This window comes from Corvus brachyrhynchos, unplaced genomic scaffold (genome assembly GCF_000691975.1).
Source record: "Corvus brachyrhynchos isolate BGI_N302 unplaced genomic scaffold, ASM69197v1 scaffold1120, whole genome shotgun sequence".
NCBI lineage: Eukaryota > Metazoa > Chordata > Aves > Passeriformes > Corvidae > Corvus > Corvus brachyrhynchos.
In genome coordinates this window covers 777,832-804,867 of record NW_008235737.1, presented here as the reverse complement: position 1 = coordinate 804,867, position 27,036 = coordinate 777,832, and the positions used below count along the sequence as shown (strand labels likewise).

The window sequence follows — 27,036 nt, the reverse complement described above, 5'->3', positions numbered from 1 at the left end:
TGAGGCGGCAGCGTGGGCGGTGGGGCTGCTGCTCCTGAGAGCGGGCCCACGCCGGGGAAGTTCACGGAGAACTGTCTCCCGTGGGAGGGACCTGCAGCCTCACAGGGGAAGATGCCTCTCCTGGGGCAGCAGAAGGAAATTATGGTGATAGACTGACTGAACCCCCATGCCCTGTCTCCCTGTGCTGTCAGTGGAAAGGAGGGAGGGGCTGGGGAGAAAACGGTGTTTTTAAGGGCTTATTTTATTTCTCATTATCCTCCTCTGATTCTGTTAGCAATAAATTCATTTTGTAACTTTAAGTTAAGCCTGTTTTGCCCTTGAAGTGTTTTTTTTCCCTTGGTCCTTATCTCAACTAATGAAGCCTTTGTTAATTTTTTTCCCCTCTCCTCTGCTCAGCTGTGGCAGGGGAGGGTGAGCAAGCAACTCTTGTGGGTGCCTGGTGTCGGGCCAGTGTCAAACCATGGCACAAGCTGAACAATCCCAGTTCTCTTAGCCGTTCCTCATAGGAGAGGTGCTCCGTTTCTCTATTCATCTTGGTGGCCCTTCTCTGGAATCTGGCATCATTCTTGGCCACGTATTTGCCACCTTTTCATACCAAATCTGTGTTGTGTGATTTCTGACCTAAAGATGAGCAGAGCAGAGTTCTGGCACTCTGCTCTTTTAGCCTGTTGAATGGACAGTTGAATCTCTATTTAACCTTTGCTATCTGGAACAAGCCCAGACTGGGAGAAGACCTGCTTCCAATCACCCCAGTTGTGTCATTTTGCCAAATATTTATCAGGTTGCCTGCCTTCAGATTATAGACTGCTTTGAGCCACTTTCTGTTTCTGAAGTGTCAAACATGACTTTGACTCCTTTAGTTGTGATCTAACGATTACACAAATGACACTAAATGACCCAGGGCTGATGAGTAGCATTATCCCTATTTATTTTTTGGGTTTATACTGTTGCGCTGTCCCTTTTGTTGGGAAAATCTGTTGCCTTTGCCTCAGATAAATTACTGAGAGTGTTCTATATTTTGAATAAGTTCTAATGTACAGATGGATTCCTTACCAGCATGAGGCACAATATGTCAACTGGTGACATTTCAGTAATGAAAACAAGATGCTGCAGCATCATTCAGTTTCTTTTCTTTCAGTTGTCAAATTGTTTTTAACAGAGATACCAGTGTTAGCAGTTGGGCTGATTTGTATGAAAACATGCAATTTAAACTCTGAAACTCAGAGCGTCTGCTATGCTACGCCTCGTCTTAATTTAGAGGAAAAAATGTAGCTTTCACGTGTAAGGACTGAGCATTGTCTTTACTGGTAGTTGTTACTTTTTGTGTCTGTGTTGGTCTGTGGTATCTAATTTTTTTTTTAAACTTCTTTTTGAAAACTAGGACACAAGCTGACAGATCTTGAAAGAAGAGAACTACTGGCAACAGCAGCGTCTTTGTATGTGGCTGAACAACTGAGATCACAGCGATTTCTAGGGACTCCAAGGTAAGTTCATTTCTAGGAACTCAGATGTGCTGATACATTTCTTTAATGGCATCTTCTCATGCACAAGAATAACTGGTGAGAAACTGCATGGTTTCTTAATATAGTCTGTTTTTTCTAAATTCAAATGAGCTGTGGCTTACATTTCCCTACTCGCACAAGTCGTACATGATTATTTTTATTCTAACTATTAGCAAACTAATAGGCGCAAAAATGTGTTACAAGCCCGTACAGTAATTAATGCACATCAGGAGTTTCATTAATGCAAAATGTTGCTGCATTAGTAACTAACCACAAATTGAGCATCACAAATTTCCCACGTGCCCGTTTGAAGCAATCTAAGCACTTTGGTACAATATGAATATTCAGCTACAGAGCTTTAAAATATTGTGGATTTGTGAGTAATTTGCTACCTGTGATGAAGAACCTTAATAGTTTAGAGTCTTAATTCTGAAAACACTTTCAGACTGTAAAGGTGGAAGGTAATTGGGGGAAGAATCAACCCCTTTCTTGAAGTATGGTTTTTTGAGTGCTTTTATACCCCCACTCCCCCATTTTTTTGAATAGTAGCCGCCAGTAAGCTAGGCAGTACTGTTAATTGACCAGCCATTGCAGTAGCCCATGTCAAAATGCTAATTCACTTCTTTGGCTTTTTGGAATGGTATGCTTTTTCCTCTAGGATGTCTAGATTTTCTTGTCCTCTGGCCCATCATTGTCAGTGCCATGAGACCTTCTATTACAATTAACTGAATTTGTGAAGCTTGCTTGTGTAGTTGGTGTTAGCAGTGGTTGTGTACAGGGAATCCTGACTTCAGCATAACTCTCCTCGCCTCATGTTTTGTAGTATAGGTGCATATATGTTTGTATGTGAGGGAAGTCATAGTGCAAGATAGACATTATTCACATTCCATACCAGTGGTTTGACAGTGTATTCTATTACTGATTTTACAGTGGTCAGGAATAAATCAAATGTGGTTTCAAGAAGTCTTTATTTTTATTTGTACCCACAAAGATAATTAGTACCATATGGTGTTAAAAAAAAAAGAAAAAGAAAGAGACACTTAGGGCAAGCATAACAGCTTTGTAATGTATAGCATATGCAAGGCTGGGTCACTGCTTGCCTTATGCATCTATAGGGGAAAGTAAAGCACCTTTTTATTTCCTTCCAGGAGTTATATCCTTCATAGTGAATGGCATAAGGAGAAGAACAGACACTCAAAGGCCACTGTTACCTAAAAAAAGAGATGAATTGGGCATAATGAGGAGGAGCCTTGATTGTAGTTTTTACTGGCCAGCATAGGAAGTTAAGTAGTCTGGTACTGCTTGAGAGAAGCAATGGATTACTTTGTACTTAGAATAAGGGTAGGAATTGTTAATTTAAGCAGTGATTATCAAACTGCTACTGCATTCCCTGCTCTGATTTGAGATTTTTTTCCTCTTCCCTGTAAAATACTCTTACTAGCTAAAAAGAAAAGGAATCCAATTTTTGAACAGTCTTTTAATGTTTTGTTCCTATTGCAAGTACTTTTTTTTAGTACTAGGTGTCTGTGTATCTTAATAGAAAAGACATATGACTATTTTAACTAAATATATAAATGAAGTATAGCATTGAGCAGTCAGACACGGTCATCCATCTCTTTTTGTGCTCTGTTAGGGAAACAAATACATTTCTGCTTTGAAAAAAATTAACTCATTTTTGGAGTGGTAACCAAACACAGTCACAGGTATTCTTCTACCATGGGCAGAGAAGGCAGCGGAGTCTGGTTACATGAAAAAACACACATCTGTAAAACTAGATTAAGGCATGATTTTTTGGATTTTAAATGGTGAAGCTAAGAAAACTTTTCAGTACAGGGAAGATCACTTTCTCTTGCCATGAATGGGGTACTTACGAATCCTTCAGAAGTCAAGCCTTAGAATTTTCTCCAAGTGGTGGCTGAGTGTGGTTCTTACTGAATGTGTCATGGTTTCAATACATATATACTGTTAGATCTACTTGCTTTAATGATAGCAAAGCTGCCTGTTTGAGGCCAAGTAAGGACAAGCTAATGCAAAAATGTATGCTGGTAAGTAACTTCTGAAGAAACTAAACCTGATAATGATACCCTTTTCCCAGAATCATACAGCTCGTTCAGAGGAAAAATTAAAGAAGCAAAAGCAGAATGAGGTTGAAGGATTTTGCAGTGTCTTGGACAGTGTTCTCCATTCCTTAGAGCAGTTAGTGGACTCAGCCCTCCCTCTAGAGGGGACTGAGCACTGTGGAGCATACGATTTACTATAGTCCCATCAAGGATTCTTCGCCATGTTGTTAACTTACCCAAACTGCATCTGACTTGTTTTTGAAGGTGTTCCATGTCATGGGTATTTTTTAATGGGCAGGGTTGTGGCCAGAGAAGAAGCACATCTTTATTAATAAGACTGCGCTCTGTTTGAAAAATACTCCTGAACAAAAAGTGCAGAGCAGGTACCTGTGCTACAACAAATCAAAAAGGCCAGTTGTAATTTTGAGTGGAATTTTCACTATGGCAGAACTGGGCATTTGGAATCTGTGTGAGTTTTAAATCTGTGTTGGAGGATGTGAGCGGACTAGACAGACTGCACACTCCAAAGTTGATCCGTAACATTCTCCTAATGGTTTGGACAAGTACATTGATACACTGATCACCACCTACAGAATTTCAGCTCTCTGGAACTATTTATGTTGACAGCATTTTTTTTTTTGTCTGTGTTGAAAGCAATTGAGCAATTCTTGTGCGAAAAACTACTGAAGAGTAGTATTTTGAAATCGTGTTATTTCTTCTAAGCTTGTCACAGTTGTCAAACAGACAGTTTTCTGCTAAATTTGAGTTATATGCTTATCTTTGCTTTTGATTTGTTTTCTTTTCCCTCTTGGAAGCCATATTTAGAATATGCATTCTTTTCACAACTGCAGGGGTATTTTGGGTTCCCTGTTTTCCCTGTGATTTATTCAGCCCATGATCAGGATTGTTATTCTAGTCAGTATATATACTGACTAGAAAGTACCATGCTTGGAGCTCTTCACAGAAGCTCCAGCTTTCACTGTCAGGGTTACTGAGACTGTAATCAGATGAAGTGCATCTGAGCCAGATGAAGGAATCTTGTTGCAGGCTGCTCCTCCCTTGCTCTCTCTTTCTTCCTCCTTCCCAGGTATGCAGGTGTGATTTTGTGTGTAGTTGCATTCCACTCTGGTTCTGCTAAAATGACCTATGTTAGCATAGAAACTATTAAATAATAGTTTATTTTGGATTGCTCTGTCAGAAGCTCAAGTGAAATTATTCTGGAAGAGCTATGAGAGTGGGAATGTGTGAGCTCATTAAAGGGATTCAGAGGTGGGCCTTAGCTCTGTGCCACAGATCAGACTCGTATCAGCCTCATGAGGGGGATTTCTCTATAATTGGCATTTGCTGGGATGTGACTGGAAAATGTATATTTTGCAATCCCTGGGTGACTGAATCATCAACTGTAAGGTTCTTGCTGGAACATGCTCTGATGACCAGCAAGCTGTTTCCACCTTTGGCACCCAGCTTCCTTCAGCTAGTTTCAGCCAACCTGACCTCTGTAGTGGCAGTCTTTGTTGCAGTAGGTTGTTTGGTGTTGAGGTTAATGCAGGCCATGAGCCTAGGGCTGGTTTGCCTTTCCTGTGTTCGAATACATGGTGTTATGATTTGGGTGGAGCACCCACAGGTGAGTTTCCACTGTCTGTATTGTTATATAGTGCCCCATGCCTCATCAACAGTCTCCGAGGACTAACTTGCCAGCCCTTAGCTAGAACAGCTGTTGGAGATGTAGGCATGCTCAGAGTTACAGGAATATAGGCATTTACTTTTGTGATGCAATCAAGTATTTAGATCATTTTCTCAGTGTGTTTCTTTTTTTTTAATCTGTTTTTTATTTAACCCATTTTCTTGGGAAAAATTGCATGTAGGATGGTTTGGTTTTTTGGGATTCTTTGTGGTTGTGGTGTTTTTTCAAGTATTTTTGAAAGATGGTTTGCTAATGAAAGTGTTTGGTGTTTTGTGAGCCACATACTAATGTGAATATTTCACTGTGATATCCAGATAACAGGGGCACATATTTGCTACAGGAAAGAGCCATGGATGATTAATGGTTGTTTCATTGTTCAGCTTTTAGTTATTTTACCTAGGACTTTTCCTACTTACTCCATCGTCCACTTCTGTGAAACTGGTGCCACCCACAGCTGCTGAACAGATTTACAGCATCTAGTAAAACCCCAAGGTCTTCTAGACAGAACTTGATCTTGTTTCAAGTGGAAACATATTTTGGCTGAAGTGAATCCAGCTTATTTTATGTCTGTTTGATGTAGTTAGCCTTTGAGACCAGAAATGATGTTGTACAGTTGAATCTTCACGTTTTGGCTTCAGGCTTGTTTTCATTAGAGGGCTGGGAGGGGAATAGGAGAGTGTCTCTCCAGGTGTGGCTACATCATGCTATCTCATGGGTCTACTAATGTGATGTTTATACTTCTAAACCCAATTGCCTACAGCACTTCCTATGTGTTGCTTGTGTTGGCTGCTAAGTGTATTTTCCTAATTTTTCTATGGGTTTTACCCTTTCATCATTTATGACTTGGAAAAAAACCAGTGAGGCTGAATGCCCATATTACCTGATACTACACACAAAAAGATGGTAACACACTGGAAAATGTTTTAAATTGCTAGAAAGAAAAAACACTAAAGGTTTTTCTTGCTTGTGTGTTTAATATAGAAGACTGGGTTGGGAGTCTTGAGTTAAACTGTTCTTGTGGGACCTTAGAGAAGTCAATTGAATTTAGCCTCAGTTTACAAAAAGACAAAGTGGCCTTAACACTTTGCTGCACTACTGAGGTTTTGTAAATATCTGTTTATCAACATGTATGAAGTATTTTGTGACCTAAAATGGATTATGCTTTCTAAGCACAAAATAATATTTTCACAGGAAGGAAAGTGTATAGTGAAAAGTTAAAATGCAAACAAGTTTTTGTCAAGTTCTGAAATAGCTGGGCTAATTTTTTGTTTTAAAATTCTGAAAATAAAGGGGTCCAGTTCAGTGAACATAACATGACTGGTGAACTGCAAGAACAGAAATTAATTTATTTTGCTTTATATTTAACGAATTATTGTAGGTTCCTGTCTGGGTTGATTTGATACAGCTATATTGATGTTTGCCTTGCCATTTCTTGATTATAGGGCAGCAAGGGAACTGCTCAGAGAGCAGTAGAGCCCCACACGTCTCTGGCATCCTTGCTCTCACACAGACTACACCTATTACCTTGCTGGAGTCTGGGACAGAGCCAGCTCTTTGCCAGCCCAGGGCTTCCCCATATGTAAGGATGGTCAACTGCCCAATAGGAGAGCTTTTTGCCTCTCTTGCACTGCTGGAGCAGTACAAAATAAGGTTATGTTACATTAATTTTAAAAAGAAGGAAGATGATGTCAGGAAAATTCACTGGAGTCATCTGAACCAGCCTCTTGGAAAGAGAAAGAGTTCTTACTCTCAGCACAGCCACAGGCACTGCTGAACTATATCAATTGTATTATGTGAATTTAATTTTTTTTCCTAGAACTGCAGTAATAATATGAATAGTTATTACAAGTGCAGCTAAATGTGTATACTTTGCTCTGTCCTACAGATACCCTCTATATAGAGATAAACAACTTTGTTTTTGTTGGTACAGTTGACCAAGTCCAGCCTACTTGTGGCTTTCTTCATTCCTCCGCTTTGGAGTTATGCACTCATCCTTAGCTTGTCCAAACAGCACTGTCTTATCCTTACTGTTCTGGTCCCCTGCTCAACAAGTCAAGCATTCTTCTCATGATTTACTGTTAGGCCTCTGAAAGTCTTTGATATGTTTGTGTAACTACTGCAGCTTCACACCATTATTCACTGTGTGGTTTTTTTCTTTTGCCACAGACTCGCAAGGTACTAAGACCCTGTTCTCCCTTTTTTCATGTGAAATCCTTGTTTGTAATGGGCTTTTCTGGTTGTGGTAACCCTCTTGTCTCTCTAGCTGTTATCTAATGTTGTTCTTTTGACCTCTCATAAGTAATTACTGTATTTTTTTGGTTAATCTTGCTTAATAACTACAAAACCAGCTGCCCTATATAATATTCTAGATGTATTTAAAATCTGGTATTATTTACCCTTCTCAGTTGTTCAGTTGCTTATCACAGAAAGAGGATTATATGTGCTAGAAACAAACAAGTACATGCAAATATATGAAACATGCATTTTTGGCCAGTTGGGAATGAATTTCTATGGAAAATATCAAAGTTAAAATAGGATATTAAGATAGCATTTATGACTCTACAGAGTATATGTGTAGTATTTTTTCTTTGATTTGATTAAATGAATGCAATCAGAATTGATAACACAAGTAATATAAGGTATTGATATAGTTGTCTGAAAGCAGAGCTGTTGTTCCATATGATTCCTAAACATATATTCCAGGAACAGAGCAGTCTGTCATGGAAAATTTTCATAGCTTAGGGAAAAAGGTATTCTGGGCACTCAGGAATCCACACTTGCTCAATCTTTAGGGTTGCTTAACCATTATGAAATCATTATGAAGATAGTAATTACTTAAAGTTTGAATCTCAGTGAACATCTCTTGGGAAGATCCCCACATCTTGCTGAGGTGATTGCTGGTGGGAAAGGCGTTCAGCAAAGTAAATAGACCTGGCTAAGTCCCTATGTTTATTTTTTATTTTCACCATGTTTTCTGGGAAAACAGCATCTGCTGTAAGAGCTTTATAGCTTCTGTAGCTACTGTTCACTTAATGCTGAAACTTGAATTTGCATAATGTAGACATGTGAATGTTTTCTATTGTGCTGCCAAATTCCTGTCCCTTTTTTAGTTGTTAATCCTGCCCTTTTCTCATCTGTGCTTTGCTTATGACCTCTTCTGCAAGATCCTCTCTTTACAAGACCTCTCTCTATTTAATTTACTTTGATCCCCTCTATAAGCCCAACGATTATTTCCTCTCATGCAGGTTTACACCTCCTAAACCTGTTCTTTAATATTTGTCTGTGTGTAAAATGTGTATGCGTGAAACCGTAGAACTAACAAGGTGTGTGCTAATTGCCATGTGCTCCCTGGTCATTTAACAGGTATTTTTAGGATATGTTTTTATCTTCATCTGGGTATTTTACCTGGAGTTTCCGAAGGCGGATATGAAGTTGTGTAGGATAATTTTATGGAAGGGCAACATTTTTCTTGACTTTTGGGGTCTCTAAGCTCAGTAAATACATGTGTAATTGCATTTGCACGAGAAGTTTTGCTGATGTTTCTTTCCTAGGATTATTAAAGATAAGCATGACCATCAGCACCTGAGCTTGTGTAGTTCCTTGAGGCACTGGTTGTGTCCTGCTGTTTGTTTGTGTAGTGTATAGCTTACTCTGGATGCTGTTGCTGTAAAAATGTTGTCAACAAAATACATGGGAAGCAAGTCTCTAATTCAGTATTGTCTGCATACTTTTACATGTATGTGTCTTGATTTGTCCATTCTTTAGCATGCTTACTTCATTCATGTTCACAGAGGCTGTAGTTAAATACAAGATACTGATTGAAGGGATAGGTAATTCATTGTTGTTGAGTATTACAATTTTCAACCGTTTCTTTTCCCTTTGATTCAACTGCAAAAGTGGGATGGGACACAGAATGGCCTCATTATTGTAGGAGTATTTCTCTGTTCCCTGCAATGATTCCAAAAGCTCTTGCACACTTCATCAGTATTATTGTAATTCTTTGGCTGCAGGATATTTGGCAGCTGTTGCACCCCACTGGCAAATCCTATTCAGACTTCACTTCCATTCACCATTGCCATTGGAGAATTGATTTCTCTCTCCTCTGCTCTAACCTTTCCCAATTCATTTTGGATTGTTCAATGTGAAACATTTTAATTTCATATCATACAGCCATTCAGCTCACAATCCTTTTTTAACCTGTCACCAGGGTAACAGCATAGCATGCTTGCTTTAGGCAATCAAGTTTTTATTTCACATGCTTAATGTTGCATTAAATGTTTGCATTTTGTTTAACCCTCTTAAATACTTTAAAATGTGGATATATTTTGCAGGGTAATGAAGTCTCTGATTTCAGTGTCAAGTCTTTACAGAAATTGTCTTACTTAAAATAAAAAAATAAGAAATCAGAAGATGAATACAGTAATGAGAAGATTATTAATAAAATCCCAAATGGCTGAATGAGGCAAACATCCATAGAATGGTAAAAAATATTTTTGCTCTGGTACAACCTTCCAAAGGCTTATATTATAATCTTTAGACCTATACTTTGGGATTATTTTTACCTGTAAGTGCTTGTATCAAATTAATGCAAATATAGGATTAGCCATGCAATAACATGACTTTAAGAAGTGACATGTCTGTCCTATACATGTCAACCTACTTCACAGTGGTTGCCAGATGTGTGTGGAACTGTAAGCTGAATAATAAGTAATTTTTTATACATCAAAATTAGAATTTATTGGGATGATGTAGTTGATTAAAGAAATACAGAATTTTTAAGTATCTGTTCTTCGTCTACATGCAAACCATCATGGCATGAAAAACAGGCTATAACCATTTTACTGGAAATAAAATAATAATGAATTTTTGTTATCATAGATGATTACAAAAATAAAATGTTCATATCTGAAAAAGCATTGATTCCTTATAACTGATGCTACAGAGCAAGTCCTGCTTGTCTTGGTAAAGGAATAGGACCATCTAGGTTTGCCCTCACTTTTTTAGTTGGTATTAAAAAACTAGTCTGTAATAGATGTCCTTAAGATACCCAGTCTATAACTATAATTAGAGGTGTAGTGTTAAAGGCTTTTTATCTGTCACGATCTAGTCTCAATTACGTAGGTAAAAAAGATATGGGGAGAAGGGGTGGGAAGTATTTAATTATAAGATAAGTAAAATCTAAGAACATTGCATTGCAAATAATACCAGACTTTCTCATTTATAGTGAAATAAACCCATAATGAAAGCACTGATAATATGCATTTTAATACTTCAGACTACTAATTTTACAAACCTTCCTGTTTTCAAAATAGGTCATAATATATCTATCGTAGTTTAAAAAAACCGAATGTGGAATAATTGATTGCTATACTAGCCAATGTATGAGTTCCATGAGAAGACAGCTGTTGGTTTTAGATCAGACCCATAAAGTTGACTTTGTTAGAATTTTTCTTCCAACAGCATGTAGCTAACTATAGAAGGATAGAGATGAAGTTTCTTCTCTTAATTTCCAAGCTTTCTGTCCAGTTTTCTATTTTCCCAAGTTGTGCTATAAGCTACCAAATATTATTACCCGCCTAAAGAGGTTTGGCAGTGTTTTGTTACTGAATTTTGCCAAAAGGAGCCAAGCATATGGTAACAGTTAATTTATTGGTTCTTCTAACCTCCAGGGAACTCTTTACAGAGACCATATTACCTTTTTATCTAACATATTTTAAATAAAAGAGCTGTTGACTTGAAATTTGATACGCCAGCGTAGAAGCTAAACCTTCAGTGTGGTTATGCTCAATTCCGTCTTGTTTAAGGGTAAGACTAAAAGTGCAAACATACAAGATTGAGCTAAGGCTTATTTCTTTTCAAGTTTCAGAGAGGCGGGTCTCTTCTGTATAGTTTTAGTGTGTGTGTTTAAATAAAAATACTGAAGAGACATTTTCATGAGAAAATAAGCCCTGCCTTTGTCTCAGGAGTCTTGGAGATCTCTTTCTTTGCTTTCGTTTTAAGATATTCCTGGTATGTGCATTACCAAGGAATGATAAAGAAATGAAAAATATTCTTTTCTTTTATGTGTAAAGACATACTTCTTACATGTTTCTTATATGTAAGACCGCAGGCCTATTTGTTGGTTTGTGACAATGTAGCTTTGTATAATTGTAATGGGAGAATTATTTGAGAGGTAACATTGCTAGTTGTGTTGCTGTGCACTATCTTGGAGTTGAAGCTCATCCCTGATATTTGCACAACTCAAAATCAGTCATATGCTCCCTGCGTCAGAAGTAGCCTTCTTTGTTCCACCTGAGGTACTGTATATTTTTGGTTTTGTAACTGGCTGGTATTGTGAATCTTAAAAGAAAAGCTGCATGGATATGTCACCATATTTTCAATGGGATACTTGGGATAGATGATGCCTTAAGTAAAAAATACCCTGATTTCTGTTGTTTCTTGGTAAGTACTCAAAGACCTGGATATTTTTCCTTGGATCTGTGTTGAGACTGCTCAGATGACTTTTCCTTTTATGATTATGGATGATTCTTTAATATCTTTCACAGACCATTCTTTAGTAGTTTACTTTTCTGTGTAATTAGATGTGGTGCTTGGAGTTTGTTTTGGCTGTGGCTTCCTTTTAACATAGATCTTCAAAGCCTGTAGTGTGAGAAAGACTAGGCAGGAAAGAACAGCACAGGACCTGGGTCTTTTGAAACCAGGGATGTTTACCCATTGACTTAGAAAGGAGATGACAGGTCTTTATTGTGTCCCTCTGTGGTGCTTAGTAAAATCAGTCTTTCTGCAGTTACTAGTGAGATGATACAAATAAATTATTTGCATATTAATTCCAGATTTAAAAAAAAACCCCAACACTTAAAAAAATCCGGATTCCTAGACTTTAAGCTTCTGCCTTTACCCCAGTGTTCTGATATGTGTTTCTGGATCTCCTCTCTCTGACATGATGGTGGAAGAGATGGTGACATACCTTGGTGACACAGGAATAACTTTCTCTAGGCCCTGCTACTCATTTTTCTACCAGACACTGAAATTTAAAGCAGGCCCTCATCTGGCTGCACCTGGCTGTTAATGTCCTTAGACAACTTCACCCTGTTTCACTGAACTACTGAGAGCACTTTTCTTTAAATTCTGTGTTGCCCACCCTGCTCCCTCCCCTGCAGCAAAGCCTTTATTCTTGTTGCTTGTATCCTTAAATCACAATCATTTAAAGATTCTTACTAATATTAAGTCAACCTTATTCCTCTATTAGCTGTGGGTTTTTTCTGTTCTTTGATCTCGGACGTTGCATGTCTGCCTCTACTACAGGCTGCCTTTTCCCAAGTCTTAACACGTGTATTTAAATGAACCTTTTTGAGTAAATAGACTGAAACTCTGTTTCAGTGATTTCCAAACTCTGGTAGTCTGACAGCCATTTAAGCTTCAGTCTCCTTACCTTGGGAAGTGTAGCACCTTTCCACAGCACACTTCTCTTCAGCTTCCTTAGCTTTCAGTCTTTCATATGCGTCTTCCCAGAAGCAAGGGGTAGTGAGACCTGATAGCATTCTGCTGTTTCACATTTTAAAAAAGTTGGGTTGCCATGAGAAATTCTTGTGTTCAAGGCCTGTAAAGGGTGGGGCATAACTCCTCAGAGATAAGGACTTTTGTGATTTAACCGCAGCCACCAACTATGAAGAAAATTACCTCTACTGTAGCCAAAACCAGCACACAAGGCTGGTTTGTCTCACACAGGAAGGTCCAGGAGGGCTGCAGTCATTTGCATTTTAGAAAAATTATGTTGGGTATAAACAAGGATACTGTCTCTCTGAGAGAGAACATGGATGTTGCATATGGATTCCCTCAGCAGGTGAGTGCAAAGGAAGGATTGGGGCTGAAGGCAAAGTCATGAGAACCAATTCTGAACATCTTCTTAAGGTATCTTCTTTCAGCTGCCATACACTACTGCTGAAAGTGTATTTCAGAAATACTTTGGATCTTTCTTATGTTTGTGCAATAGTTTTACTTCACGTTTTAGCATTTCTGTTCAAAATGAGCCTGTTTTTTTTGTCAGAAAGTCTTAATGTTCTTTTTAGCATCCTGTTGACCACATACAATTTGTTCGTTCGTGCTTGTATATAGAACAGGAACATTCAGAGAAAAACATATGTGCATTGAGCTAATAATAAAGAGGAACAGTACCATCTATGTGTAATTATATTCATTAAATAATAATTGGATGTGTAGAAGGTAATGTTTAAAGAAAAATTTTTTTCCATAATGTTTTAAAATGTACTTATATGGTACATGTTAATACATTATGTTATTTACGTATTTTATATTTAGGACATTTATTCTTTGTCACGTGAATTACTGAACTGCATTGATTTGTGCTAGTTGTCTGGGCAAAAGGCAAGGAAGGAGAAGGAGCTTACAGCTGAGTACACTGTAGAAGTGTAACTATGTTCTTGTACTCTTCTTAGACCTTAGTCAGTACAGCCATTTTTATGTCCCCATCCTATATTGATCACAATTATGCTAAAATAAACATTACCAATAAGAGTCATCCCACCTACACAGCCTGGCTTCTCTAATTCAACCTTAGTCAGCAGAAAGCTTAGTGGGCAAAAGTTTTCTTTTAGGACTGAGAATGAGGCACTAGCTGCTACACATTTTTTGTCCTTCACATTCAACCCTAGTTTAATAATTCTCAAATTCTTTCGTTCAGGTCTGATGTGTATAACTTTAGCCATGTTGAAAATCCACGCACATTTATTTTTCTTACTGGCTTTCTTCTCTTTAGTTGTGAGACCATAATATGAAAAAAGGCAGGTGTCCTATTAAAAGGATGAAAATACATAGAGGGCAATAGATATTTATCATCTTTTGAATATGTATCACTGTTAAATAAATAATTAGACGCCTGTGTTTCCATGGCCTAGAGTTGTAGTGCCTAAGTAATGTAAAAAAAGCAGGTAAGCAGTACCTAAAGGTAGTTCAGCCAGTGTAAGGCCTAACTCATTGTGAGAGGTACCTTTCTCTTTTCATTAGTTCAGAAGGGAAAAGATGGTTAATATTAGGTGGTGAAAGCTCAGTGGTGTGAGTGCCGGATGTAAGCTGAAAGTGTAGTAGGTGATATATGGAAGGTAATGAGAGTCACTGGAGCTCTGCTATGTGCTATAATTGTCTAGACATGATGTATGAGTGCTTTTGGGAGATGTGCATGTTTTATATTATCTAATATAATTTTTAATGAACTTTTGGAGGTCTTCTCTGCTATTTTTTTTCTCTTTAACTGAACAGAATTGCTGGCATTAATCTGTTTCATAGAAATCTAGTGCAGAAGAAACAGAGAACAAAGCTTTAGAATCTGTGAATATGCCACATTTCTTACATGTAGGAGGGAGGAAGTAGCTGTCACATTGCCTGTTGGAAAATGGCTTGACTACCTCTAGCCAAATGCTGTAATCACATTTACCTGTGATTTGGTAGATACATCATTGATACCTGTGTTGTCACCCAGCACTAGTTCTTGTGCATGTAGTAAAGAAGCATGTTTTTGAAAAGCCAGAAACTGTCTAGAAAAACATATAGTTCTAAATGAATCACTGTTCTTGGCCAGCTTCTATTTCTTACACTATGGCATGTAGGATGGCTAGCAAGGAAAATCTGCTCATCCTTTTGCAGGACTGTGGGTTGTCCTGAATGTGCATTCTATGTATTACCTGAATTAAGTTCCTCATAGAGAAGAAACCACAGCAGAAAAATGTGATCAATATGGCTGTGTTCCAAAACCCATTTCATTGGCATGAGATAGTTAAGCTATTGGATGGGCTCTTGGTTCTGCCACAACAAGTTTGTGGGAGATGATAAGCTCTGTGTGATGGCTGAGCTCTGACAATACTTGGGAACTCTACTAAAATCTGGTGCAAGCATTGTGTTTTCCAAGATGCACAAAAAAAAAAGAGTGTAATTCTGTTTTAGACAATGACCTTTGGGATATTGCATATGTAAAAAGTTTTAGAGAGACCAGGTCAAATCATGTGTCCTACAAAGTGGGGCAGAAATTCCATACTTCTCGCAATACAATCTGGGTAGTTCCAAGGGGACTGACAGATCAAAAGGGTGAGAGACCTAAATGGAACTGTAAACCACAGGAAAGACAGCATTCAATACACAGCTCTTAACAAGAAATTCGAAAAGATTTTTTAGAGGTTGTGTTCTCTAAAAAGGTGTTTTCGGTTTGGCCTAAGACAGATTGGGGGTTTTATTTTGGTTAGCCAGTATAATTTCAAATTTTTCCTTAGTTTGTACACTGTGTTCCTTTTGGGCCTTGAAGAAGGCCAGTGTTCTTGCTCTCTGTGCTGTTGCCAAATTTCCTCAGAGATGGTTTTATTCTGATGTCTTTCCTTTCCCCTTGGCTGTAGTAGTTGTCTCTCACTCCTGATCTGGTGCCTCCTTTATAAGCTCAGCAGGTACTGAAAAGTTTCACTGTAATGCGTCTTGAAAACTTCTAAGAAAATACCACATTTCAGTTTGTTGTTAGTGCCTTTAATGCTGGCTGTGACTGTCTGTGGGTCAGATGTGTATCTCTGAATAAGAAAGAGGTAGGTTAATGTGTTTTTTAGGATTAATTTTGTACACTAGTGATATCTGGGGAAATGGCAATCTGTTCAAGAAGGTGGTGTTATCTAACAGGATAGAGGCAGCTCTGGAATGTCAGGCCATTATTTTTTTGAAATGGAATTTAAAAATTTGATTGTAATACATGTATTTTCTCCTCCAAAATGGCAGAATGATTTTTCCAATATGCTGCACTTTTTTTTTTTGCTTTCAGCTGGCAGGAGCTGGTAGGTATTAAACACTCGATAATATAACTTTTACTGGGGCAACTAAATAAGAGGGGTTGAGCTTGAATTTAAATATTAAGAGTTTTTGTGGTTTTGGGTTTTTTTTCTGAACATCTAGACTAAATACTGAACTTAGAATTTTGAGGGAATGCAATTGCAGAAATTGTCATTAGATCAAAATCTCTTCATGTGAATTAGGGATTCTTCAAGATTTAATCTAGCTGCCATTAGAGGGTGTACCAGTACAAATGTACCATTTTGTTCATGATGAGGAGCTCATACTCTGACTGTATGTATTTGACTTTTGATTAGTTCCAGTCCAGTCCTGTGAACTGAATGCCCATTTGTGACTGGAGTGTGCTGGGTGCAGTTCTGGAGCCTGGCTTTGGCCTTTCTTGCATCAGAGAGGGACCTGGTTTGCATGTCCCAAGACTGTTCTGCAGTGTGATTCAAAGCATTCTAAGTGCAGATGGTTGGGATAATTTGCTTTGAGAACTACTCCTGATCTGAGGTACAACACTGATATTCTCACAGCCACTGTATATTGTCCTGTTACTTCTGAGTTATACTCTCCAGAACTTCTGTTACAAAAGTGGGTTGAATAACTGAAGTTCTGACAGAAGGGATGACAGATTAAAGCACCAAATGTGTTTTGATTCAGGTTTAAAGCCATTAGTGGCAATTGAGCTCAAGATTAGTAGGCAGATTTCACTACGGAGATGAGTACAACAAACCTAGCACAAAATTTGCCTGGATGTTTTAAAAAAAAGAGAGTATGGAAAATAGTATTATGTGTAGAAGTAAAATTGGATTATTTCCTTATCAAACTTAGAGGTAATTTTTAATCACTTCACCTCATTTTCATATTAGTAGGTTAGCATTTCCTTCTGCCTATTTTTTGTGTGGACAGCAAACCTGTAGTATTCTAAATGTAATACAAAGTGGAAAATAGCACATTATTACTGGGAACAGCCCTTCTTTGAATGGAGACGTAGGAAACTGACCGCCCAACAGGCAGCTACATCTTAATACAATCATGTTACATGAAAGGACGTAACTGCTACTGGATGATGTTAACAGAAGAGCTTTAGTCCTCCTTACTGCATTACAGTGGTTTGTTCTGAAGCTCTTTGCACATAAAAAGAAAGTGAGATAATTATTGTGAGACTATTCCTAAATATCTGCACAATAAGTTTCTTTGTTCAAGGAAATACAGGAAGGCTTGTATAGGAAAAAGCATTTGCTGTTTTCCTTTTGGTGGAGTAAATTATTATTATTAGTTTTGCCAACTGCCCAAAGTTATCTCTTAATAAAAATTAAAAAAAATGTTTCAGAAAACAACAAAGTTATGAATTTAAGTACTTTAATTGGAGGAGAAATAGCCCCAACTTTTTTTGATGACAAACAGATTTTTAGATTTTTCTCTCCATAACAATTGTCAGCATGCACAAGTCAATATTGTTGACTGATCTGATTAAAAACACCTGCTTGCAAGTGGTTCCTCCTTTGGTAAATAGTTTTGCTGATTTAGGAAAGATGGTTGAAAAAACAGAGGTACAGACTTGGAAATTATACTAAAAATAAATGTATTTTCTCTGTACTTGTGAATGCTTGATTTGAGTGTTCCTTGCTTATTTCACAAATGCTCGCAAATGAGACAAGTAGCAACATCTCTTATCCAGCATTAATGCTTGTGATCTTTGCTTTTTCCAACACAAACCAAATACTAAAGTAGGCCCTAACATATCATTGGAGAGGAAATCAGTTTCAGATATTTTTTACATTTATTTATTTGAAATTATCAAGGTATGCTGTCACCTGCTGAAGGACTGCGCCGTCCGACCCTTTTCTGAAACTGAGAGGTCTTGGGCTCTACGTGCAGCTCCCAGAGTTACTGTGTTTTATCCAGTTTATTAAATGCAAAGTACATCGAAATTTCCTGGCATTAGGACCAAGTGCCAAAACTTTTTGTCCCAAAGAATGCATCATCAGGCTGCAAAGCTGAGTCTCCGTGAATTCTCCGAGTCTTCATGAATCTCTCATTCCTTCCTACCATCAGCAGGGCAGGGTGGTGAGTTCCCCAGTGTTTACCTGGCCCCTGGCTCTTTCTCCCGAGAGATGGGAGGTGGGTGTGAACCCTCACAGGCTGAGGAAGACTGATAGCATGGATCTTTGGTTCTCTGGACATATGCTCTGCAAACAGGACTTTGTTATAGCAAGACAGGCAATACCAGCAATCCTACTTCATTTACCCAATAGATTTAAAGCTAAAAGATTCATGGAAGATTTTTCAAAAAGCTTAGAGTTGTTGATCGGCTGCGTGTTTGGAGGAAAATTTCTTGTTAAGACTGTGGAGATGGCTTTGGCAGAGGAGCCCCTAGTTCCTTCCCCCTGCCAGGCTGCTGAGGATGCTGGTGGTAAAACATTGGGTAAGGTTGGGGTGTCTCTCTTTGCAAGACCCAAGCCCTGCATGTTTAGATACCTCCAAAGTAGAAGTGGGTTAGCCAGGGTGAGCTCAGGTTGTTTGCAAGGTTATTTCTCAGTTAAATGAAGATGAAAGGGGTTGAGCCATACTCTTAGGTCTGGGCAGCTAAATTCACCCTAGATTTGTAAGAACTAGCTTAACTGTTTCTTTAGCCCTCATCTGGGTTTCACTGCTGAAGGTACTGGAGGTTTTCATTGGTCACTGGATTGCAGGCTCTTATGTCAATGCAAATTGCTTGAAAAGCTTCTGCTAAGGGAACATCCAGATGTACGCTGTTGTGAATCAAAGCACAGTGTACTCCACAGCATCCTTTTAAAGCATTGCTTTTTATTTTATAGTGTACCTTCCATGTAATTTCATTTTTTCCTGTGGTCACTATTCAAATAGAGTACATGGCTATAAGGATGTGTATTTGTTATTGATCTCAATGTGATATGTAAGAAAATGTAATGTAAAACCTTTTTGATATAACTATCGAGTAATTCTTTCAGCCTTTGTCTGATCAGCTGCCACACAGGCTAGTAGGGGTTATTATTTTGCATGACATATGAAGAACTATAATTTAGTGTAATGATGGTATATTTTCATATTCACAGTTAAAGCGGTACATGTGTATATATATGCACATATAAAGCAGGAAGAAGGAAAACCTATTTTTATGTAAAAGGGCATGTGATATGTATAGATGGACCAGTCTGAATACATGTAGAAAATGTGTGTGAATAGATATAGAAAATACTTCAAATTGCTGAATAAAATATTCCCAGATTCTTAGGTTCCTTTCACATAATTTTTGGTTCTTAAAATAATCCTGTGAAAATGCTGCTTTTATCTTTTCTGTGTGATGATGAACTTTTATGTTGGAAAGTGTTGAAAGTACTCAGATACTAAAGCTTAGGTTTGTGTTTTGTTTGGCAGTACACTTCTGTTTAGAATTCTTTTAATCTATCCATTCCTTGCTTTTATATTCATCTGATAGTTGAAGGTTCTGTGAAGGATATTTCTTTGCATGTGAACTTATTAAACAAATAATGCTCAAAAGTGTGAGATTTACTTCCTTTTTTGGGTAATTTTTTGTGTTTATTATTTTTTTTTTTTTTGTGCATCACAAGATAGGCTCTTGTTTGAGTTGTTAGATTTCTATTTGCCTTTCTTGATTTTTTTTTTTTTTTTTTTTTTTTTTTTTTTTTTTTTGGAGGGGTTGGGGGAGGGCAGGGAAAATAAGAAACAATTTATATGGTAGATCTAAAGTTTCATTAAAATTGCTTATGCCCTGTCCCAGGCATTTTAAGTGGGCCATCTGTCTAAACATCTCTGCATTTTTTTCTGATCATTTCCTCGACTTATTCATGAGCCATGGGAGGGCTCCTTTGTAGTCTCCATGTAGCTGGTTCAGTCTACCCCCACTGAATACATCTATGTGCTTGCATAACATATCTTTTCACAGTGCTGGAAATTCTCTGAACTTGGTTCAGATGAATGGCCCACTTTCTGAAGGTCTTTTTTTCTCCCTCTGCAAGATTTGTATGCAGAAACTGACCTTGGTGGCTACAGAATCCAGCACATTATTCTTGATCATTTTACAGGCCACCTGCTGTGAAAGTTATGATGAAGGATTTCTTAATGATTCTTTGACCATTAACATTGTTTTAAGTCAATATTTCACTTTTATTTAACTGCTGAATAGGTAATTGCCAATTGAAAAACAGCTTTATGTAGTGTCATAAAATGTGGTTTTCAAACGCTTATAAACTTTCAAACAGGAGGACTTGTTATGATAGTTTGGGATTTCTCTGTTTACGTAAAGTATTATGCAGCAAAAATATCAGAAGTGAAGAGGAATTTGTAAGTGTTTTCCCCCTCAGCATTAAAGCATGTATTTTAAATTGGAAGTAAAAAAATCTGTACTCAGTTTTCTGGGCCTTTAGGAGCTGGTGACGTCCTAGCACATTTACATCACATCATCAGTGGTAATTGGGAGAGGTAAGTTTATTATCCACAAGCTGCAGAAAATCGTCATTTTTATTGAGTTCCTTCTATCGGATTGGTTGGTGACAATCAAAGTGGCCCGGGCAAAGTTATTACTTGATTTGCTTTTGTGAGTGTCCGTTTCCTTTCATTGTTTGTTCTTGACTGGAATAGATAATAGTTTAATTAATGTTTTCCATGAGCACAGTAAGTGTGTGTCGATCTGAAGTTTTTCGCAGTTGTCTGCTTTCCTCACTGAGAGCTTGCAAGGAAACCAGGAGCTTTGGTTGCTGTGTTATTCTAAAGTGTCTCCCTCTCCCATGAATGGCATTTGAGGGTAAAAGGGACGTCATACATTCTGCACAGACATCATCTCTAGTTGAACAAACGGCAGTAGAGCTTGAAAATAAATAACTAAGCAGGCAAACAGTGCTCTTTTTCTTGTTGCACTGCTTACATATTTTTGTAATTGGTGCTCTGGAGTAAAGCCTTTATGACTTAAAGCCAGGCCATCACTCTTCATCTGTGCTCCGGTGCTTGTGATGCTTCCCCTTAGAAGGCAATTTGGAGTGGAGAGGTTCAGAACTGCCCTTTTTTGCGTGGAAGGAGTTTGTAACACCCTTTTCCACCCATGTCCTGTCGTTGCGGCTGCAGTGCTGCCTTTGCTCTCTCTGTCCCTTTGTGTGTAATGCTCCTGGCAAGGATCAGCAGCGCACAGTTCTCTGTGGCCCTGCTGCCCATTCACCTGGCACTCATCTTGCTGTGAAACTTGTGTTTCTTCTTGCAGCCAGTGATCTTTATATGCAAATGAAGTAATTTTATTCGATAATATGTAATTTGCTGAAACTGGGAGAAAAAAGAGAGGGCATGTTGAACCCTAGGAAAGGCATACTGTGTGGACTCTGAATCTAGGAGGGGAAGTGCCTTCTGTTTTCTTTGTGTCTTTTATGATGGCAAAAATTACACTATTTTTATTTTCAGTGGGATTTTTTTTTCTGTGAATACAATATGTTGGATTTCATCCCATTATCCAGAACTTTAAAAGTTGTACATTTTGAGAGTAGCCAGAAGTTTGGGGAGTTTTATATGAACTAGTGTGAGCAACTTCCTGTTCATATTCAACAAACTTAGACTTTGATCCTTACTTTTGGACTTTGTAATCCTTATTTATATTGAACCTTCTCTCCCTGAAAATCCTATCAAAATGGAGTCTACTACAAGATAATTTCTCTGAACAGAATTTGATTTAATGAAGAAGTAGGATTGTCTTGAGCTAGTATAAGTATCTGTCCTAGCCAGTGTCAGTTATAGTTACAAAACCACAGGGAAAGCTGAAAAATGTTGCTGTGCAAATGAATCTAACAGTTCCAGAAGGGAGAGACAACTTGCTGTGTACTTGGTGTTAGATGCAGCTCTGGACCTTGCCCTCCTGGCCAGTGGTGTTGCAGAGAGAGGAATTATGTGACTGTTCGAAACCCAGGCAAAGCAGTGATCATAGTCATGCTTCTCAAGAGGCATGCATCCTGTTTGGAGATACACTTGACAAAGCTCAGCAAGACAGGACTGAACAAAAATAATCCCTGCTGGAGAACAAGACTGTCTTTCCTTTGATGGCCAGCAGCCAGATTCATGAGGTCACTTCCAGTCAAATGCAATATGAAGCAGGGCTATGCCAGCGAGGCTGTAAGGAGTCTCATGACACCAGTGAAGCAGATCTACTAAGCTGAGTTTGTGATGAGGTCTTAGTTCTAATATAAGAAATATGAAGTTGCTATAAACCACTAAATCCTGTTGGTTGTTGAGTGGGGTGTCATGGAGAGCTTAACCAGGTGCTGCCTGTATACCTCCTTACTGGTGCTCTGATACCAGGAAGTGCAATGAAAACATCTCTCAGCTTGCTGCCTGCTACCTGTGCAGGAAATTCCTCTTCCTCTTCTTCAGGAACTCCTGTGTCTGTCGTGTTTCCTATCAGCCAGTCTAAATGTTTGGTGACATACTCCAATATGAGTTGCTGAGAAATTGTGTTGCACTCAATAGACCATGGATAATTCCTCAGATTTGTTGTTTTGACAATTTTCACTATATTAAATGTGAAAGGTGACACTTGGCATCGCTAGCACAGTAACAGGTTATTTTCAGTATCTGTCTTGTGAACTTTTAGGTTAGTGATAGAGGTGGGCTAAGGTGTTTGCTGAAATTTGGTGTAGGCCTTACTTGGCTTGGATCCAGGAGTAACTAAGGGTAAATATGCATCTATTTGTGTCTGATATATTTAGCATTTCCATTTCCCCTTTTCAGGCACGTGGCAAGGCACAATTTTTGGAAGCTCCTTGCCTCATTAAGTACTTGAATTTGTACTTGCTTAAGTTTCAGGTATCTAAAAACCTAATGTTCTTAAAATAATTGTTGAAATCCTTAGCAAGTCAGTGTGTTATCCTTGGCTTGGGCAGATAATTTCTCCTCCTGTGGCCTCTGGAGACCTCACAGGTGCTTCTCCCTGTTGACTCCGCAGGAAACCTGAGCACTCTCTTTTGGGAGATGTGATTCACTGGTCACCTAAATCCTCTGGAGGATGCATGTGGCATAATGTGTTTACAAGTTTTAAGGCTCTGAAGGCTGCAATAAAATGGTGTAGTAAGTGCTATAATGTACAATAGATTAACGTTATGGCAGAAATGATCCTTAGAGGGGACGTAAAGGTGATAAACTTATTATCCCTACAGATTTTTTCCAGAAAAACCTAAATGTCTAAGAGCCAGTGTAGAAGAAAAGCTATACCAAAATAGTGTGTCTTTGTTTTAATGGAGTTTAAATTACACCTTCCTATCTTCTGTTTAGGCTATGTGGTGCTTCCTGATGGTAATATATGGTGACCATTCATTAGAAAAGTTATAGTATGCTTTTGGCTTGTTATGGCAAAGTGGAAGAGACTCGAGAAAAGTTAGAATGAGGAAAATGAAAATGAATATACATTTAAATAAAATACCTGAAAATTGCATGTTCCACTCTGAATTTCGAAGAATGGAGGCTCAGTTCTCATTCCTTTGCTCTCAGGTGTGTGCTTTTTTAAGTTGAAAAGATTTCGGTTTCCTGTGTTACTTGATAAATGGTGCATCCACAGAATGCTGCAGGAATCAGTATAATCCTGCGTATGGGCTGTGATGATACATCATTATTTTTTCAGTATGCTTGAAGGGCTCTGTGTATGAGATACTTAAAAATGTATATTATAAAGTTACTTGTATTACTTGTTTGGCTGAATCTTTTGTCTGTAATTGGCTTTTAATTAAGATTTACTGAGAATGAGATTAAAGAAATAATGATTATATTTTGCCCTTAAAAAGACTGCTCCAGTTATCACTACTGCTATTCTCCTGCCAACCCACTTTCTCATCTGCTTTTCATCCTGTTTGAGCTAATTCTGCAGCAAGTGCTGGCTGTATTCAAGGGCCTCCTGTAACTTTATCAGCATACCCAGTGTGTCAAGGCAAATCTAGAAAGAAAGTAAGAGTGTATTTTCTCCTTATATGCTGTTTGACAGAAAAATGTATTTAGTATATATTTTTTTCAAGTATGCTCTCCAACTGTGTCTATAGATTAATGATACGTTATATCCTTCATGACCATCCTATGAGGCAAGCGCTTCTGGTTAACTTGGGACAAGCATGAAATCTCTGTTAAAAATTTTTTTTCTGTCTGTTTCTTTTTTAGAATTCCTATTGCTAAATCAAAGAGAAGTAGCTGGGAGCTCTCTGTGCGGCTAGGAGATGGAATTTACCCAGTTGCAGTTTCAAAGGATGGCTCATCATTTTCTGTAAGTTCTGCTCATTTTCTAAGAAATTCAGTGCATTGAGTCTATATATATATATATATATATATTGTCCTTGACACCTGCTAAGATTCTCCATCTTTTTGGTGACCAAGTATAGACATGTGGTTTGTCTTTAGTAGGCATTGCTGTGAATTAGCAAGTGAGACTCTGTTAATTAAATAGTGCTAGTGTACTGAGATTTTTCTCAGGGCTCATGCCCATGGAACATTTTTGTATATAATTGTTTAAAAAAATAGTTTCTAAATAACTTTGTTTAGTGTTTTGTTTAGAAATAACATTGTAGATATATGAGAGCAAGAAAATAAATGTGATGTTGACAAAAATCACATTACCTTAGGCTAGTGTTTAGAAAAACAAATCAAGTATCCAAGGGAATTGAATAAGTAATCATACTGGAATGGCATTATTCAACACTCTGTGGTAGAACTGTATGTGGTCATAGTAAAATGCCAGTGTTTCAAGATGTGCTTATTCACTTCAGATGAATGTGTATAAACCATTGTTTTTTACAAATACTCTAAGGTAATTACTTAAGCATTTAATGTTGTCAGCATGGGAGGCAGAAGGACAGACCATGACAGTAGAAGAATGGTAATGCAGTGTTTGGTAATTCAGCCGGTCAGCAGAATAAAGCCAAGACACAAGCTGGTTGAAGTATTAAGAAGATAAATTCATAGGGAGAACTATTTTTATGTCTGGTAGTGGTGATTCCACAACCAAAATGAAATATTTTTTTTTTTAAATAGGCAGTTGACTTGTATAGTATTTGTTGACTCTCGGGCAAAAGGTTTCAAAAGAGCCTGAATAAGGCAGTTTTTCTTAGAATGGCAGTGACGCCCTACTTGTTGAATTGTTGTTTCAGAAGCAAAGGCCAAGTCTGCATAGAGTTTTTAAAATTGTACAGTACTCCTAACAGGCATCCTGTGAACTTGGATACAGTCCATTCAAACAACAGAACACCTCTGTCAGCTTTCAGCCCAGTTTAGAGTTGGGGTGGCACTGGCGTGTGTGACAGAGATAGCCCTTCCCAGGAGCAGTCATTGCCTTCACTCCTTCCATCCTTTTGTTGCAGTGTTGCTGCTGTGTGCAGCACTAGAGCTGCCTGCTGCTGTGGGGATGAGCCTGCTGGTTGCTTTGAGTGTTGCATAGGCCCTCGCTGCTGTGAGCTCAGAAATCTAATTCCCATAGTTAGACTTCCCCAAACCAGGGAGCTGTTTAGCATAGACAATTACACAAGCGTACATCTGCATATGTACACACATTTTTGAGAGATTTTCTTGAGTCCAAACCTGTGTCTCCATTTAAATGGAACTGCTAACAGTTGTGATGTCTTGCAGCAGTATGAAAATTACAGCTAGTATAAACCAGTTTGACAAGGTATACAAGGAGTCTGATTTCTGATCCTCCAGTAACAAATGTGAAAGTTCCTTCTCATGTCCTTGTGTCCCTGCAGTAAATTACTGCTGTTACTGCTAGGCAAGGAGGCAGGAGCACCCCTCAGTGTCACAGAAGGAGTGCCTAAGCACTAGGGAGAATTAGGGGTGCCAGGTAGAGACTGAGTGCCTAAAAGCCAGGACCAGAGGATTTGTGACAACAGCTTTTGCATTTTGTTTCCACCCTAACCATGCCATGTATTAACCATGTATTCCTGGGGAGATATAATTCCTTATTTATATGTATCTGGAAAATACCTGGTGAAATAAATCACATTAGGTGGATTTCAGGAGAAGTCTGTTTCACTTAAACCTTATACCTATGAAGATATAAGTGTGTAGTGGTTTGGTCCAAAATACTCATTACTGTTTATCTGCTGTGAGATAAGAATTAGGAGAAATGCAAAACAGGCACCAAACTTGAAAGAATATAAAGAAGTTTATTAACAGACCTAAAAGAAGAGAAAAAAATTATACCACCTTCAGAACTCTCCTCCTCCCCCCACCTTCCTCCCTTCTCCCACTGACAATGTAAAAAGACAACCCTTAAGATGTTCAGTCTGTTTACCACTTCCACAATAACCTTGTTCAGTCCATCCAGAAAGAAAAGTCTCTTCTTGCTCATGCTATGAAAACATTATCACAACGAGACAGCCTCCCACTTCCAAATATTGTTCAGTCCATATAGGAAGAGGAGTCTCTCTGCCTGCGTGTGAGTCCTTTCCCCCGACTTGCAGCTTTTCCCGCAACTGCTTTCGAGGGTCCACTCTTGAAGATTTTTGGGGTACAATTTTAAGGTTGAGCCGTTCAGAAACAAAAACAGAGGCCCTTCTCCTTCCCTGGGAGCAAAGGGTCTTCATCATCTTCATCGTTAGGACTATCTCTGGGAGCATCTCTAGGAACTGAGGTTTTCTCCTTTCCCATTTGGAGCAAAAGTCCTCATCTGGTCCATCTCTCCCTGTCCAAACTTCTCATGAAATTACAGCTGCATCAGCATCTGCCTATCTCAGCGCAGGTGCTTTTGCTCACGAGTTGAACACTCCACCCCCCATATCTTCATGAAATTACAACAGGATACTCTGATATATCATAGCTTCACAACAGAATTTCAGCTTTAAGCATCTCCTCTCTCTCTTCCCTCAGGTTTTCAGCTCTTCACAGCAATAAAAAGGGTTAATCTCACCTCAGCCTTGCAGCTTTGCAGCTGGAATGTTGAATTTTTCTTATCGCAGTGGAGAGGGGGGAGAGC

At 38.3% G+C, this 27,036-nt stretch overlaps 1 protein-coding gene across 2 annotated transcripts in view; it reads left to right on the top strand.

The window, feature by feature from the left end:
- PCCA (propionyl-CoA carboxylase alpha subunit) overlaps positions 1-27,036 on the top strand; it is a 275,875-nt gene that overhangs the window by 142,858 nt on the left and 105,981 nt on the right. For both annotated transcript variants that reach the window (XM_017733890.1, XM_017733951.1), the window contains exons 18-19: positions 1,382-1,484; positions 24,234-24,336. In XM_017733890.1, the coding sequence (XP_017589379.1) occupies positions 1,382-1,484; positions 24,234-24,336 (206 nt within the window). The remainder of the gene's footprint in view (positions 1-1,381; positions 1,485-24,233; positions 24,337-27,036) is intronic.